This window comes from Nematolebias whitei, chromosome 10 (assembly GCF_014905685.2).
Source record: "Nematolebias whitei isolate Nwh7 chromosome 10, NemWhi1, whole genome shotgun sequence".
NCBI lineage: Eukaryota > Metazoa > Chordata > Actinopteri > Cyprinodontiformes > Rivulidae > Nematolebias > Nematolebias whitei.
Genome location: NC_056507.1, coordinates 29,433,280 through 29,450,258, shown reverse-complemented (window position 1 = coordinate 29,450,258; position 16,979 = coordinate 29,433,280). Strand labels below are relative to the sequence as shown.

The following is a 16,979-nucleotide window of genomic DNA, read 5'->3' as shown; positions in this document are numbered from 1 at the left end:
TATATATATATATATATATATATATATATCTCAGTTATTTTGTCCAAATGAAACTAGTCTGTCTTTAAAGATTACTTTTCTAAATCTTTTTTCTTCAGGTGTTTAAGAACCTTTAGTTTCACAAAACTCTACAATTCAGGTATTTTTTAATTAATTTATTATTACAGTATATGCAGGGCCACTTGAGCCTGCTGGAGGGCTAAGTGGTCCTTGGTCACCAACGGCTTGGATCGCTGTCAGACTTGTCTCTCCATGCCTGCTCCTCTCTCTGCTCCTCTCCAGCTCTCGTAGCCTCACCTGTGCGGGCTGCGCCTCCTCCTCTTTCAGGCGGTGGCATCATTGAGCATCTTTCTGCAGGCTATTTATTCTGAGAGCGGTTCTTTTGTTTTCGACAGAGTCTGTGGGAGCATTAGAAACAATTCAGACCAAGAAAAAAACACCACTGACTACCAAGATAAATAAATGCATGGCTGATTTTTACCCACAAGCCCTGGTGAGGGTTCATTCTGATGGCTCGTCTTGAGTGCAGCCAGGACCAAAGTGGATTTGAACAACTCCAATCTCAAATCCAACTAAGATAAGTCAGGTCCTCTGGATGGTTTCTTTTTGTTGAAACGTTTCATCTTTTATCCAAAGGACTTCTTCAGTCTGAGGAGATGCAACATACTCAGTCTTATGAATAGCACCTTCACTAGTGGGTCTACCAGTTTGATGGTGCTCAGATGGTTTCTGGAGTCCGCCCTCTCTGACTCGTTTAAGGCAGCCATAGCCAACGTGGTTCAAAACATCAAAGTTCATGCTCAATAATCCAGGTAGAAAATCCAACTAAGTTGGAACCAAAAGCTGCACAATTTATTCCTTAGATTCTCAGGTCCAAAATCCACAACCTCCGTCTTGTGCGAGTTTAAAAGCAGAACATTCAGGCTCATGCAGGTTTTTGTGTCTTTGAGACATGCAGTAGCTGATTGGATTCAACAGCCTCAGAAGTATTTGTGCAGTTAATGTCATGGGATTGTTCCGTTAAAATAGCAACAAATTAAACAATCATACTAAAGTGAAGAAATTTATAAAGTGCAGCATCCTTTCACACTTGAGATTTTTTTTTGAAAAAGTTATGTTTAAGCCTGACACAGGTTCCTATTTGGTAGCCATTAGCCTAGCCTGGAGGAAGACTTCTGCCTTTTTCTTCATACTCCGAGTTGTGACTGAAGTCACCGCTGCTGAGATCCTAACCATTAAAAACTATTACACACACAAAAAAATCACCAGACTCTCACTTTTACCCTCAACTTTTAAAAGATCTGAACTACTCCTTGAATAAATTAGTGTCAAAAAAATGAACTGTGCACTTGGAGGCTCTTGGAAAATATTTACAAGGTCGTTTTATTCAATTACGGTCTTTTTAAACATTGCCTTCCAACTTATTTACAACACAAAGAACGTCTTCATTTCATCATTTAAACCAGAACAGCTCATTTAGAGGTTATACGGACTGATTTAGCTTTTTTTGTGCAGTTTACACAGTAAAACGTGGTCCTGCTCACAACACAATAAGAACAGCGTCTCTCTGTTACTGATCAGACTTCATGCATGCAGAATTATTGCTCGCCAAGTTTTTCAAAGTATATGAAATCTGGGAGAGGAAAAAAAAAACAACAACAAAGCAGCATGATAATGTATTTTATCAATCGGCACCAAGGATTTATTTGAATACTTTGGTGCTGACTAACAACACAGATCGTGTTTTATTTCTTTTCATGAATAAAAATGTGAAAATAATTGGCTATATAGCAGAAAATAAGTCAAACATTCTGGCACTGATTTAAAATACAAACAGCAAAGATTTACTTCTACTATGAAATTATGGAAACAGCTGCAATGTTAAAATTGAACACGAACGTTGACCCTCCCCACACTGTTGGTGTACGTGCACGTTACATGCATGCCATGCACAGGTATTTGCACAAACGCACACAAAACTGCACATTATGCATGTTCCTCCTCTCAGCAGGTGATCTCTTCAATGGTTTGAGAAACAGAAAAGAATAAGACAAGTGAATAATGTACATTTTACAAAATAAATACACAATTAAACATGAAAATTTATTGCTCGTCTACTGTAGATCACAATACACAGTAGACTGATTTAGTAAGCTGCTGCACTTTGAAAGCTGTGGGGGAGGATGACATCTGGAGGGGGTAGTGGGTGGGGGTGTGATGCGTTCACTCCTTGGAGCCGGAGTCGATCCTCTCCTGTCTTCGCTTCATGATCTCCTGCAACTCTGAGTCACCCTGGGACTTCTGGGAAGGAGAGAAAAAAAGTTGCTTTTAATGTTCTGATCTCAAAAACACATTTTAATTAATAATAAATATCAATCTTTTCCCCCCTAATGAATAATTAATTTGATTTATTTGTAGTTACTCTTATTTTTCAAACTTCCTCATGTTATTTTATATTTTCTACATATAAATAAAAATCTTATTTAGAAGCATAAAAGCAGGAAAGTTTCCGCAGCTGCTCGTTCATGTCAGCTGGCCTGCGGTTGCAGCGCTGGTCCTGTAGAGGGCAGCAGAGAGTAGATGCATTTTCACAGAATGAGCTTAAATCATCCAAATCAAAAATTAAAATTCAGCCTCAACTGTCCAGTTATTATAAAAATAGTTGTCATATTGCTGCTTTCTCATTGTGTAAAGCCGTAGAATATCATTAAAGTACTTAAAAAAAAAAGAAAGTTTCATTTACAATAGAATATCATACATGGCTGCCAAAACAAAAAAAGTTTAAACGAGCACTAAGTTATTTATCTGAAATATACAGAGTGAGAATGTTAGAAAAGAAACATAAAGAAGCTTAACACGTAGGCAAATATTTGTGCCTGTTTCTTATGAGACCGTTCTGTATTGATTAGATTAGATTAGATTAAAAAAAATTCAAATCAGTGAAAGAAATCATATAAAAATACAGATTTATGGCAATTTGTTTTGACTTTGCAGTTGTGTTCCTTTTTGATTCTCATACTCTGAACAGAAGCAAAGAGAGACCTGTTTAGGAGCACATTTCCATCTGCTCCTAAACAGGTCTCTCTTGAAAATGAGTTATCGTGACTCAATGAGACTACCTGGATAAATAAATGGTAAATTAAATAAATGGAAAAAAAAACGGTAAAATTACTTTATTTTTACTACAGATGTTTATGTGATGAATTAGTTTAGGGGATAAAGAGTTTTAACCCATGTGCAATAAAAGGTTTTATGGCTCCTCATACTAAAGGTTGTTTAGTTGCATTCATGCTTCTTTTACATCTAAACTAGAGAAATTGCATTTCCTGCGAAAATGCAGCGTGAACGCTTATTGCAGAAGAATTTGCTGAAAAACAGCTGAAATGAGCTAAAAACATGCTGAATTGTAGCTGAAATGAAAAGCAAGCCTAAAGTAGCAGAAGAAAGCAGAAAAAAACACATTAGGTTTAAACAAGTTAGCACAAAATTAAGAAATTAACTAAAAAAGCTGAAATTAACAAAAATAGCTGAAAAGTAGGCAGAAAGAAGCTTAAACTACCAGAAGGAAGTGGAAAGTGCTGAAATGAGTTTTAAAATGATGGAATTAACTGAAAAAGCTGAAATTAACATAAAACAGCTAAATACTAAATAGTAGCTGAAATTGCAGAAATTTGCAGAAAAAAACTGAAACGAGCATAAAAAAATTAATTAGGCTGAAAGAAGTAGAAATTACCATAAAACACTTTAATTAATCTGAAAACAGCTGAAATTAGCTAAAAATGCTAACAAGGTAGCAGAAAATGTAGAATTAGCTGAATTCTCTGAATTTCTGAATTCTTAAATTCTCAAGCCCAGCTCTCTCTCTGACTGCTATAGGATCCATTTCAGACGGTGACATTAACAAGTCCTGTCAAGTTCATGATTTTATGAGACACTCAACCAGTTTTCCATCCTGAACCTGCATCCATTGCAGTGTAACTCCTATAATCTGTCAGCAGATGTCTCATTTCAACATTTACAACTTGTTTTAACTGGCCTGCATAAATTCTGAAAGTTGAGATTTATTTTCCCATGGCATCAAAGAAAAGACTCTCCGACTTCTTTCTGGAGAGCGGCTTTAAACGCAGAAACAGAGAGAAGAGCGTGACCGACCTCTAGCTGAGCTTTCTGCAGGGAGACCTGATTGAAGACACGGCCTCCTTCTTCTCCACACACGGCCTTCAGCTCTTCTTTATTCAGGGAAAACAGCTGCGCTCCCGTCAGGATCCCCAAACATTCAACAGTCCTGCACAACGTACAGTTTGACGGTTCAGTCACATGAAGGTTAAATACAAACATTTGATTTCTCAGAGTTTAACCAGTGCCAGCAGCGAGCACGTTGTTGTTGCCAAAGCAGTGAGAACCTAAACGCATCGTTTTGTAAGACACTGTGACAAGTCGCAGCAGATGGTGTCATCTAAAGCTTGAGTAACATCTGCATTCCCCTGAAGAGTCTGCTCCAGCCTCTGGGTGAAGACTCACTAATAAATCTTTAAACGTTTCAGTCACTGACCCCCCCGAAAATACATCTTTCAAACACAACAAAGGACTCTGCAGTTATCTCTTGGCTGAAGGCTGCAAGAAACATGAGCGTCTTGATACACGACCAGTTCTTTTCCACTGTAAGACAACAGTTTGTGGGTAACGTCACCGTGCGCTCAACTTAAAACAGATCACAGCATCTCTAACACGCAGAGAGGCTGACTGTGGGTTTCCCTCCACGCCGCTACAAGTCGTGCAGCATGCTCAGTCAAACTGCTGCAGCTTGTGCAGAACAGTGTCTGATCCACCAAAAGGAGCGTCTGCATGTGTTGAACAGAACTGGATACCTCTGCACGAAACAGCCTTAGACTGGTCAGGTTCCACAATCATCGGACCTAACAGATGCTGTCAGTCTGGCAAACAGGGACATCCCAGTCCATCTTTAAGAAACTCTCAAATATCAATATTGTAAAGAAAAACAGTAACATTTCAAACGCATCTACCGTAATTTACGATCCTGAACCTCGATTCCACACAATCCAGTAGTTAAACCAGCACTAATCTGACGAACTCACAGCCTCAGAGCCATCAGCAAATAACAGCCTATACTGGGCACACTGTATCATGGACACTGTCCGTCCCTCCAGCCGTCCGTCCATGATCTTCCTCTGTTCTGGAGTCAGGTCGTGGGGCAGCAGCTTGAGCAGGGAGGGCCAGACATCTCTCTCCACAGCACCTCTTCCAGCTCTTCTGGGAGGACTCCATGGTGCTCACACGCCATTTAAGAGACAGTGTCTCCAGTGAGTCCTGAGTCTTCCTCAGGGTCTCCTCCCAGTTTGACATGCCTGGAAAACCTCCCTAGAGAGACGTCTTGGGGTCAGCCTTAACAGATGCCCAGTCCACCTGAACTGGCTCCTCTCGATGTGGAGGAGCAGCGGTTCTACTCCGAGTCTCTCCTGAATAACTGAACTTTTCTGCCTCTCTCTACAGGGAGAGTCCAGCTGGCCTGTGGACAAAACTCTTTTCAGCCGCTTGTACCCGTGATCGCGCAGAAACGTAGACTGACCAGTAAACAGGGAGCTTTGCCTCACAGCTTAGCTTTTTCTTCACCACAACGGACCGGCGCAGAGTCCACAATACTGTGGAAGCTGCTCTAACTCGTCTGTCAATCTCATGCTCCATTCTTCCCTCAGCCATGAATAAAACGCAGAGATACTTGAACTCCTCCAGTTGTGGCAGAACCTCACTCCTGACCCAGAGGGATCAATCCATCGTTTTCTGACTGAGGACCACGGCCTCAGATCTGGAGGTGCTGCCACTCCAGTGACACGGAGGTCGCTCGTTTCTGAAAACGGTAACCAATGAAACGGTTACATACAAAAGTACAGGGGTGTAACATTAACCAGTGATTTCACACCAGTATGCTGTTTTTATGTTTTTGAGAAAAAGTTTCTCTAAAGGCCTAAAAAAAAAAACAACATAAGCCTTGGGTTAGTTAGCTATAGCCACCTAGCGAGGATGAAGACTTCTGCTCTTTACTTCAAACATTGTGCTCCATAACTGATGACACAGCTGATAAGAGACTATTGACAACTACTTGAAGATATGACTCTAAAAACAACCAGGCTATCCTTTAAAGAGCTGCGTGTTGACAAAAGAATGTGTCCACTGAAACAATGAATGCAACTAAACCATCACCAAACACTTTAAAATAAACCACGACTGTGTTTATAACAAATAATTACCAGAAACGGTCACGCAGACACACCTCATGCAGGAATCAGCTGATGTAAGCTAACGACAACAGTAAAAGAACTACATTATTACTGCTCTCTTTGTCGTATTTATTAACAGCATGTACGCCAGTATTTATAGGTCGCAACAAAAGTGCTAACTGTCAGTAAGTTCTGGAGTACACCTGTAAAACACTCAGAGAATTTTTATTACAATAGTTCAGCAAATATGAGGCGCTGAGGGCGTGCCTGCGCAGCGTCGGGAGGTGTTCTGTTCCAGGTGTGGTAAACTTACGGTTTCGAGAAGCCTTTTGCATTGAGCCATGTGGTCACCTGCTCCAGGTTCGAGTCAGAGGTGAGTGGCACCTGAGTGGCAGAGGAGCGCTCGATGCGGATCTTTCTGGGCGGCTGGCTTTTGTTAGCAGTGATTTTGATCAAAAGCTCGTTGTTGACCTCATCCATCACTGCAGAGGACGGAAACAGGCGTAAGGAGTTCTGTTGTAAAACTCATCTGCGTTGTCGCTGTGCACACTCACTTTTGTCTTTTTGTGGGCCCCTGTTGAAACTGTCCCCACGGCTCATGGGCCCAGGGGGAGGTGCCGTGTAACCTTTCTGCACACACACAAACACACACAGGTTCACTTCACAACAGAACAAGCGCAGTGTTGTTCCAAAAACAGGTTTTTCTTTCGCCTCATTCGGGCAAACACATTTTTGTACAGAAGCCAAAAACAAAATATGTGTCTGTCGCACACGCACGGTTGTGGCATGCATTCTTTCTGCTGCAAGCTTCTGGTGCATGCTGGCAGCAAACAGTGCAATGGGAGGGGTAGGAATGTGAGTTCTGCTGTTAGGTTTTACAAAACAAGGAAGGAAGTCGGATCATCTTATCAAACATTTGGGACTGACACGTTCTGGATGACAGAGACTCTGTCAGCGTCGATGATGCAGCTTTTCCTCGGTTTTTTCTTTTTTAAGCCACACTAGACTTTGATGCTGCTTCATTTCAGACTGTAGAGCTTTTGACTCTTCCATATTTGACTGATTTTGTTCTTGGTTACACAACTTTACACAATAGAACAACTTAAGATTACTATATAAATTAGCGCTTTATCACATTTTATCACACTCTTTTCTTATTTTTTTTTTTTAGGTATTAAAATGTGACATTACAGCCTCAGGGCTGTGTGTTGAGCCCCCTCCTGCTCACTCTGCTCACATATGACTGTGCACCTACCCATCCAGGCTGTCATATTTTAAAGTTTGCAGATGATACAGCGGTGGTGGGATGCATCACAAGCAATGATGAGTCCAGCTACAGGCAGGAAGTGGAACACCTGGAGAGCTGGTGCAGGAAGAACAACCTTCACATCAATGTGAAGAAGATGAAGGAGATGGTCGTGGATTTCATATGGAATAAACACACCTACCCCCACCCCCCTTACCCGACCCCCGCACATAGGAGGATCTGTGGTGGAAGTGGTCTCCAGCTACAAGTACTCGGGTGTGCACCTGAATGACAACCTCAGCTGGAGCAACAACACCACCAGCCTGATCAAGAAAGCTCATCAGAGACTCTACTTCCTCAGGCAGCTGAGACGAGCTGGTCTGAGAAGCTCAGTCCTCACCTCCTTCTACAGGTGTGCAGTGGAGAGCATCCTGTGCTCCAGCATCAACGTGTGGCATGGAGGCTGCACAGCTGCAGAAAGAAAAGCTTTGCAGAGAGTGGCGAAGGCTGCACAGAAGTCTGTTGGAGTCAGTCTCCCCACCATCACAGACATCTACACCTCCAGATGCAGGAAGAGAACCACCTGCATCATGAAGGACCACACTCACCCAGCACACACACTTTTTGCCCTGTTCCCCTCAGGCAGGAGGTTGAGGAGCATTAAGTCAGAGAGTCAGTCAGAGTCAGAGTTTCTTTATTGTCATTCGCACCTCATGTGGTACATGTGGTGGAGCGAAATTATGTACACGGGGTCCCAGTTACATCCAACAATAAAATGTCTAAGAAAAACAGTAATAACATCTAAGATATGAACTAAGAAAAACATCAACTAAATATACACTAAGCACTCATAACATAAAACATTGAACATCAGCACAAACATGAACATGAGTATGTGAGCAGATGTGCACGCATGAACACATCAACATTGAAACAGATCAGCAGCAACATGAAACAGATCAGCAGCAACATGATATGGTTTTTCACAGTGATTATTCTGGTTAGAGATTCATGAGTCTAACAGCCTCAGGGTAGAAGCTGTTCCTCAGTCTAGTGATTCTACACTTAATGCTCCTTAACCTCCTTCCTGAGGGGAGTGGGGCAAAAAGTGTGTGCTGGGTGGGTGGGGTCCTTCATGATGCAGGTGGCCCTCTTCCTGCATCTGGAGGTGTAGATGTCTGTGATGGTGGGGAGACTGATTCCAACAGATTTCTGTGCAGCCTTCACCACTCTCTGCAAAGCTTTTCTTTCTGCAGCTGTGCAGCCTCCTTAAGTGTAGAACCACTAGACTGAGGAACAGCTTCTACCCTGAAGCTGTTAGACTCATGAATCTCTAACCAGAAAAATCACTGTAATGCCACTTTGATTGGAAATTTGTCACTTTAAAGTTATGTTTACCTCGGGGGAACAAATGGCCTCTGAGCAGTTATAATAAAGATTTTTAGGCAATAACTTCAGGTGTGACAGCTCTGCTGCCTGTGGATGTGTCGTATACCTGGGTGAAGGGGCCTTCTGGCTCTTCTAACCTCACAACGTCCAGGATGTTAAATGGGACGTAGCCCGTTTGTCCGCTGCGATTCCGTAGTTTCCACCACTGCTTGTCATCCTCTATCACCTGCAAGATGAATAACACCCGTCACTGCACAGCACTGGAAGCTGTGACACAAACCCTGCTCAGCACGCTTCTGTGGATTAAGTCAAATGACTGCACCGCCCACAGTGACCCCATCGTGCTTTAATGACGACGAGGCAAACTTAGATGCGACATTTAACAAGCTGTTTGAAACTACTTTGGTATGAAGAGTATAACGGTTAACAACCTCAAGAATTTCATCCTGCAGCACCGACAGCTCGTTGGCATTCCTCGCCACAAAGTGGTAGCGGATTTTGGCGTATTTGCGACTGTTGGGCGCCGCGTCGTTAGACCTGATGACAAATTGTTTCAGTTTCATATTTTTTAAGGTGCGTGAAAGACAAGAACATGTGTGATTTTACGAATATTTACCCGTTTGATGGAGAATGATTCCCGTAATACTAGAAAACAGAACAGATTTATTTCAAGAGAAAGTTAGAATTTCAGTGTTATGACCCACAGCTAAAACACTTACATCTTCAGCTGAGTGTTTCCTGTAATCGGGGCTGGTGGGGGACCCGAGCGGTCCAGATGGTCCCTCAGTTTCCCATGGGGCTGTCATGAAAAACTCTGCAGGCGGTTCCCAACCGTTCCGAAATCTGGGGTAATACAGAGGAGCGCACTGATCCCTGGGCCACTCTGCTCTGCAAGAGGAGGAGAAGGAGGAGTGAAGTTCACTTTGCACATCAGCAGAAGGCAGCAAGCAGCAGAACGCCACGTTAAAGTGTACCTGGGTTTGGTCCACCCGTCACCGAGCAGCTCAAACATGGTCATCTCTTTGGGGGTGAGGTGCCCCCGCAGGAAGTCAACGGCATCTTTAGAAAGGTGAGGCGCAACGACTGAACGAGCCAGATCAGGACTCCCACAGCTCTGCAGCACCTGAGGACACATTCAAAGCTTTTAGTTACGACTGCTGAGGACAGGGCAGAATCAGTCTAATCTGTGGACGTGTAACATACAGAGACGAATATTTATGACAACTTCATCCAAAAGATCCGATAACTACAGAAAAAAAAGAGCATTTTCTTTGAAAATGTGTGAATTCAATTCAATTCAAAAATACTTTATTAATCCCAAAGGGAAATTTATTGTTGTTGTAGCTCATCTTGGTTTCATTAGAGTTGTTATAGATGCTGATGCTTTGGGCAGGAAGGCTCTCCTGTAGCAGTTTGTCTCACAGCGGATCTGACGAAACACTTCAGATGCCGATCCGTCCACCCAGACCCAGCAGAGCTCTCGGTTCTCTTGGGCAGCAGGACTGCCTGAATCCCGGGCAGAACTCCTCCCCGAGTGATGGCCACTCCTCCCAGCAGCCTGTCGAGCCCCTCGTCGCCGCGGCCTTAACTGCAGGTGCCGGGGGATGATCAGTCCTCCCGCTGTCACAAGCCGCGTTTCCTGTCACCTCCAAGATCTCGGCGGTCAGGCACTCGAGCACTGCCTCCAGGTAGACAGTAATGCATCCACGGCACCTCCTTTTCAACTCATTTGGGATTTGGGGCTGTAGCTGAGGTCTTATTTGAGCTTTTGAGATGTTAATCAGCTGCTCCCAGTTGTAGAAAACCACCTTGTTGTCATGGTTACGCATCATAACAAATGTCCAAAAGTAAAAAAGGTTTCAGTAAAAACCCTTCCAGCTGCACAGCTTCTGACACCAGAGGAAGTAATCATTCGAAAAAAATTATTTACATCCAGAAAAAAAATAAAGTTTTCAAAATCAAAATCTCAGAATGAATGTGAGAGAGCTACTCCAACATGCAGCCACCTTGAGCAGCGCAGTTCTGGAACAGGATCACTGGTGTTTGAGGAAAAGTTGGTCTGGGCAGTATTTTCACTCTAACTTCAGTGCACAAGCCAGAGGTGCTGCTATTCTAATTAATCAAAATATCCCTTTTGTTGCCTCTACGATCCTCTCAGATAAAAATGGACGAGTTATTATCGTATCAGGAAAACTTGGTAACAAGCTTGAGACACTTGCTTATGCACCCGATTTAGATGATGTTCAATTTTTTTTCAGCATTTTTTCTCCCAACTTCCAGATCTGAATGTTCAGTGCTTACACACTGTAACAGAGTTGTTAAAGCTAAAACAAATGAGGTGAAAAGCCCAGTCTCACATGAGGAAGTGAAACTAAGCAAAAACACTTCAGCTGACTGCTAACAGTCTGTATGCAAGAAGCACGCAGAAGAAAACACTGACGGTGATTTGCATCCATATTTTGTCTAGATAACCTCTAACAGAACACGGTTGCATCTGAAGAAGAAGCGAGACGACTGCTGGAACAGTCGTTTCCAGTCAGAAGTGTTCAGAAAGTAAAGCAACGCAGCAGCACGTTCTCTGTGCAGCAGTATCGAAGGAGTGGCTCAGCACGTTGGGCTCGGGAAACCAACATTACGTAAATGCCGCGGCGCCTGAGCCGCGTCGCTCCTGTTGGGTGACTACGACGAGCTGCAGCGGGTGTGGCGCGAGAGAAAATGAAAACAAAAAGACAAATTCCTGATGGGAACAATACCAGTGATGCACCGTTTCATTCAATGAACCAGGTTTCCTTTAATCTAGGCATTGCAGATGCGTCAACTCATTTTAGAGAAATATATCAAATTCAGCAAAGCATGCATATTTTTATACAGGGTTATGAGCAAAACCCAGCTCATGCTTAAACCTGATTTTCAACTCTTACCAGCTCCAGAGGGCCGAAAAGGAAATGAACGAGCTCAGAGGCACTTGGATTCTGGATGTGTCTCTTGAGTTTGGCCTGCAGGGGGCAGAGGGACAGAGACACGAGGATGAGGTGATGAAGAGCGAGCAGAGCAGGTTACAGCTGTGATATCTCACCAAGAGGTTGAGGGCCAGCTTCAGTTTCTGCAGGCTGTCAAGGAACTCTGCTTCAGTGGGGGGCTTGGCTCGCAGGGTCAGCATGCCCTCTGCAAACAGGCCAGAGAAACAATGACCACACACAGACTCCACAGTTACCACCTGAGCTGCAGGTGTGCTGCAGACTGGTTTCACTTTCTGACCACGGCTCAAAGTTACACAAGCTTTTTCTCTTTTCCATTTCTACAAAAAGCACGTGACCATTGTGATTGGTTGGCTGGTTATTAAGCAGCTTCAGAAAATTAAAAGCTTTGCCGGAGTAAGAAAGACTGCTGCTGCAGAGTGAGACTAAATATATGAAGGTTGTGATGTAAATATGGGGGGAAGGATTTTTGCTTCAACAATTTTAACTTCCGGAATATTCCATGTTCTTGTTGAATTCTAAAAAAAGCTTCTGTTTCCCTCAGAAATACAGAATCAGCCACAAAATTACGACCACCTGCCTAACATCTCCTGATTTACCTGAGAACAGCTCCAAGCTGTCAGTGCACGGACAGAAAACACCTGAAGTTTGTCTGGATGTTTATAATCAATCGTTAGAGCTCTGCAGCTTGGCAGTGTGGGAGAGGAGTCTTTGTGAAGTGGCCTTGCAGAAAGAAGGTAAAAGATTTCATCAGACTGGTGTCTACGAGGGTAGAGGTCTGCAACCGTAGGCTCTGGGGCCACATGTGGCTCTTCACACCCTCTGCAGTGGCTCATTCAAGCTGTGACCAAAACTAACATAAAACTGGATTCTCATGGTTTTCAAAACCAAAAAAGGGCACAGTTGTGGTGAGTTTTGCAGCTCTGGACACGTTTTATTAATGAGGGAAGGAGCAGAAATGACTTTTGATCGTAAAGGTTGCAGACCCCTGTGAAGGGGTGAACACCTCAGATCGTTCCTCACGTTCTTGGTGACATTTGAGAGACCCACTGGTGTCCTTTTGGGAGGGGGCGTGCGCAGCTGACACACGAGGAGGTTGATAGTTCTTGTTCTTACAAATGTTTCAGCTGGTGTCAAATATCAAAATAAGATTTACATGAACGCCAGGATGGAGTTTTATTTTTCCAAGCAGAAAATAAGATAGTAACAAAATAAGAAACGTTCCTAAATGCACCAAATTCCTAGAGGTAAAGTAACACTATAGTTGTCTCTAACCACACACACACACACACACACACACACCCCACACACACACACACACACACACACACACACACACAAAGTATGTTCTTTGAACATCTCATGTTACATGTAGAGTATGACCTGTTCTGCCGATGTCAGAAGACGTGCTTCATCCAAGATGTAAATACTCTGAAGTTTTGACTACAAGATGCACTTTAATTACGTTTTAAACCACTCTGAGTGTTGGAGAAAGAACAAAGCATGACATGCAGCACATCAACACTAGGATGAGGGAACAATCACTACTGTCGTAGTTGATCGTTCCCTAAAATGGCCACCGCACAAACATGTTTGGGGGGTTAGGGTCCCGGGCCCACAAAGTAGAACCAAACATGACGATGTGAGCAATATGTCCATATTGTCACGGCAATCTTGCCACCACAGAAGAAGAAAGGGAGACAGACCTGCTGGTCCTCTCTTCTTATTCTTCTTACTCTTGTTGCGTTGGTTGAGCTGGGAAAAGGCCTCCGCTGCCTTTTGCAGCCGCGCCACAAAGATCTCGATGTCATCCAGGGCGCAGTTGAGAATTTGCTGAGGAGGACAAAAACACGAGCCTCAGACGTTGTGATCTCATGAAATGAAGCGTGTAACTCCGTGACAAGTGGCGCTCACCACATCCTTCTCGATGCGCTGAGCCAGCTTTTCGTGGGACTCGGAATCAGACGCTCGCCTCTCTGTTCCCAGCCACACAGTACACAATGTGAATAAACAACAAATGTTACCCGCACAAGTAAAATACTACAAACATTAGACGTTTTTAATCAAGCAGCCTGTCTGTATTCTTACCTGGGGTGTTTGCAGCAGCTTCCACTCGTCGATTTCTCACAGGTGGGGGGCCCCTGGGGGCCGAGGGAGGGAGGATGGTCTCTCTGTGACGCTTCATTTTCTCCTGGTTCACCCTGAAGGAGAATACGACGCAACAACATCAGGTTAGCGTATTTGTGTGTGTGTGTTTGTGGCGATGGGTGTGAACGTGTTTGTGTGTCAGCAGCATTTTCCTCACTTCAGAGTCTGAAGTCTCATTTTCTTTCCGTGCTTGTTGTCTCCAATGGCACTGTCTACGTCCGCATGAACCATCTCAGCCTTAATGAAGAGGAAGGACACACACAAAGACACATTAGGTACCGTAATTTCTGGTCTATAAGCTGCTACTTTTATCACAGGCTTTGAACTCCGCGGCTTATACAAAGCTGTTATGTTACATTTTGTTGTTTATTTGTCATGTGCAGGTTAACACAAGGTCAATAATGCAATGAAATGTTCAGGATGAGAAGAACTGACTTGACTTAGGGCTGGGGGATATATCGAATATACTCGATGTATCGCAAGATTTTCTATTTATGACGGTTAAAATGGCTCTATCGCAACCATTGAGTGTTATTAGACTTGAAAATCCGTGTAGTTCTTCTTCTCCCGTCTGCGCCTCCAACTGCACTCAGCGCCTCCTTCTCCCTCTTTGAATACAAACACAGCACCTCACCTGTCAGATGAGCAGCAGAAAAATGTTTTCTGTAGACGATTCCGAAAACAAGTCCCAACAAAGATCAGAACTACGCATCTTCCTCACCATTTAAAACCACGCTATAAGTTTTAAACTGCAGCTCCGACTGTGTTTTCAGACTCTTTTCCTGAAACAAACCACGGGTCAAAGCCCATTTATTAGCCGTGCTGTGCTTTATGAGAGGAGCAGTGTGAGGTTAGCCGTCTTGTTAGCCGACCGTGTCTTTAGCGATGCTTCACGTGTTGTTTCACACACGCTTACTAACGTTGAGAAGCGGCGCACCTGAAGAGGATTATTATTTAATATATGTACGGTGAATAGTTTATTTTTTAGACATTTAGTAGAGTTACAGCGGTTTGTTAATAAATGTGCCTGTGTGATAATTCGGACAAAGCTTTGACTCAGAAATATATTTTTATTACTTTATGGAAAGAAAAAATATATTAATTCATTCAATCGTTATTTATACAAGTTAGTCTCATTGAGCCTCGGGACTCATTTACAAGAGAGACCTGGTTTAAACAAATGATGACAACAATCATAAAGCAAAGCATATGAATTGGAAAAATAAATGGAAGAAAATTATATTAAAAATCAAAACAAAAACAGCTACATTATAAAGCGATGTAAAATACTAAAAACAGGAACGTCTGCATTGATTTAGCAGATGTTTGAATATCGAGATATATGTCGCGATTTATCTTTAAAATATCGAGATATTAATTGTGGTCCATATCATGCAGCCCTAACTTGACTCGCTAAAAACAAACAAAAAAAATAACAAAACAAGAAATACTAAAGCATGCAATAAAAGTACAAAATAAAGTACCTAAAGATGAAAAAGAAATATAACATTTACAAGGTCCAAAAGAAATATAATAAACAACAACATGGTAGAATATTCAACATGTGGCTAATTTATAGATTTTTATTTTTTTTAACGGGCTAACGAGCTTCCTGCCGCCAAAAACATTTAGCTTCGTCACACCCGGGCGCTCACTTAGCTGTCCAATACACGTCTCTCTTGGGGGTGGGTCCTCGTGACTCAATGAGACTACATGTACAAATAAAGGTTAAAAAACCTGACCAATGATTCCCCCCTCCCCTGCACGCGCACAGCAACTTTTACTCCGCGGAGCACAAGCTTGCAGCAGGAGGAAAATGAAGATAGCATCCAATGACTTCCTGGTAGGCTCCTGTATTTGTATTTTTATTTTTGACAACGAAAGAGGCTGAGGTTGTGTGTGTGATGAAGTTTTTCTGAGACTGTTCAATTCTGACACTGAAGAAGACGACTTTAGTTGTTTTAGTGCACAGGAGGAAGATGAACATAGCGATCAGTGACTTTTCCTTGTACGTTACTAAACTTTTTTTTTTTAACCGGCTGTGTTAAAGGCAATGCTCAGAAAAAAATAAAATAAAATTTAACGTATTTGTGTATGTTACCAGTACGGATTTAATTTAAAGTTTAAAAAAATCTTGTGTAAATAGCTCATGTTACAACGTGAACACCTGCGGCTTATACACAAGCGTGGCCTATGTACAAAATAGTTTACATATCTTTTAATTTAGTGTGCACGGCTTATATTCGGGTGCACTCTATAGTCCGGAAATTACGGTATTTTAAATTGTACTACACTGTATCTTCTTTTTCTGTGTCCTTCCACCTGTTTCAAACTTGTAACCTAAAGTGAACTGAGTGAGAAATGTTCACAACTCTGTTCAGCTCCTGCGTTTTGTATTTTTTTCTACTTTCTCATCTGCTTAAGTATGGATTAATAGTGCCATAGGCTCAAACACTTAAGGACATGTTGGCAATAAAAGGTGCACTAAAGGTGTGGAAAATCCTCTCGTCAGACTCACCTCCACCTCGTCGCAGTGGAAGAAATGAATGTCGGGCCTGTGTTGTTCCTTGTCCTGACACACAAGCAGCAGCACAGACAGGTAGCGGGTCTGATTCAGCACCGTCTGACAAAGGTGGATTGTGGAAAGAGGGAAGTTCTCCAGTTCTTCCTGCAGGAAGATAAAAGACAAAAACAAGTGAAACGGGTGAAGCGTGACCTTCAGCGTGCTACAATAACTGCAGGAACGAAAATCGGTTCAGTCCGTCTGGTTGGAGGAACTCTGCTCTGTTCCTACGCACAGAGCAGCTTTAAGAACAATCTGCTGGTGGGCTTTCTCACAAGGACACATCACAGTTGGCAGTTTCAAAACATTAACTTGATTTTTTTTTTTTTACCATTCCTTAGAAGCATCTCTTGTGCTCCTAGGGCATGGGTGTCCAAATCTGGTCCTTGGGCACCACTATTCTACATATTTTAGAGGTT

The 16,979-nt window shown here is 42.8% G+C and overlaps 1 protein-coding gene across 1 annotated transcript in view; it reads right to left on the bottom strand.

Annotated features, from left to right (window-relative positions):
- Nucleotides 1–1,359: 1,359 nt before the first annotated feature.
- The window catches only part of eps8l2 (EPS8 like 2), a gene marked incomplete in the record, with an annotated part of 39,362 nt that continues 23,742 nt past the window's right edge, over nucleotides 1,360–16,979 (bottom strand). Inside the window, 16 exon segments of the mRNA XM_037683544.1 lie at nucleotides 1,360–2,301; nucleotides 4,153–4,285; nucleotides 6,550–6,718; nucleotides 6,791–6,866; nucleotides 8,978–9,097; nucleotides 9,303–9,408; nucleotides 9,488–9,516; nucleotides 9,591–9,759; nucleotides 9,846–9,994; nucleotides 11,793–11,867; nucleotides 11,948–12,036; nucleotides 13,556–13,682; nucleotides 13,764–13,825; nucleotides 13,938–14,050; nucleotides 14,155–14,234; nucleotides 16,516–16,665. Coding sequence (XP_037539472.1) covers nucleotides 2,224–2,301; nucleotides 4,153–4,285; nucleotides 6,550–6,718; nucleotides 6,791–6,866; nucleotides 8,978–9,097; nucleotides 9,303–9,408; nucleotides 9,488–9,516; nucleotides 9,591–9,759; nucleotides 9,846–9,994; nucleotides 11,793–11,867; nucleotides 11,948–12,036; nucleotides 13,556–13,682; nucleotides 13,764–13,825; nucleotides 13,938–14,050; nucleotides 14,155–14,234; nucleotides 16,516–16,665 — 1,725 coding nt within the window.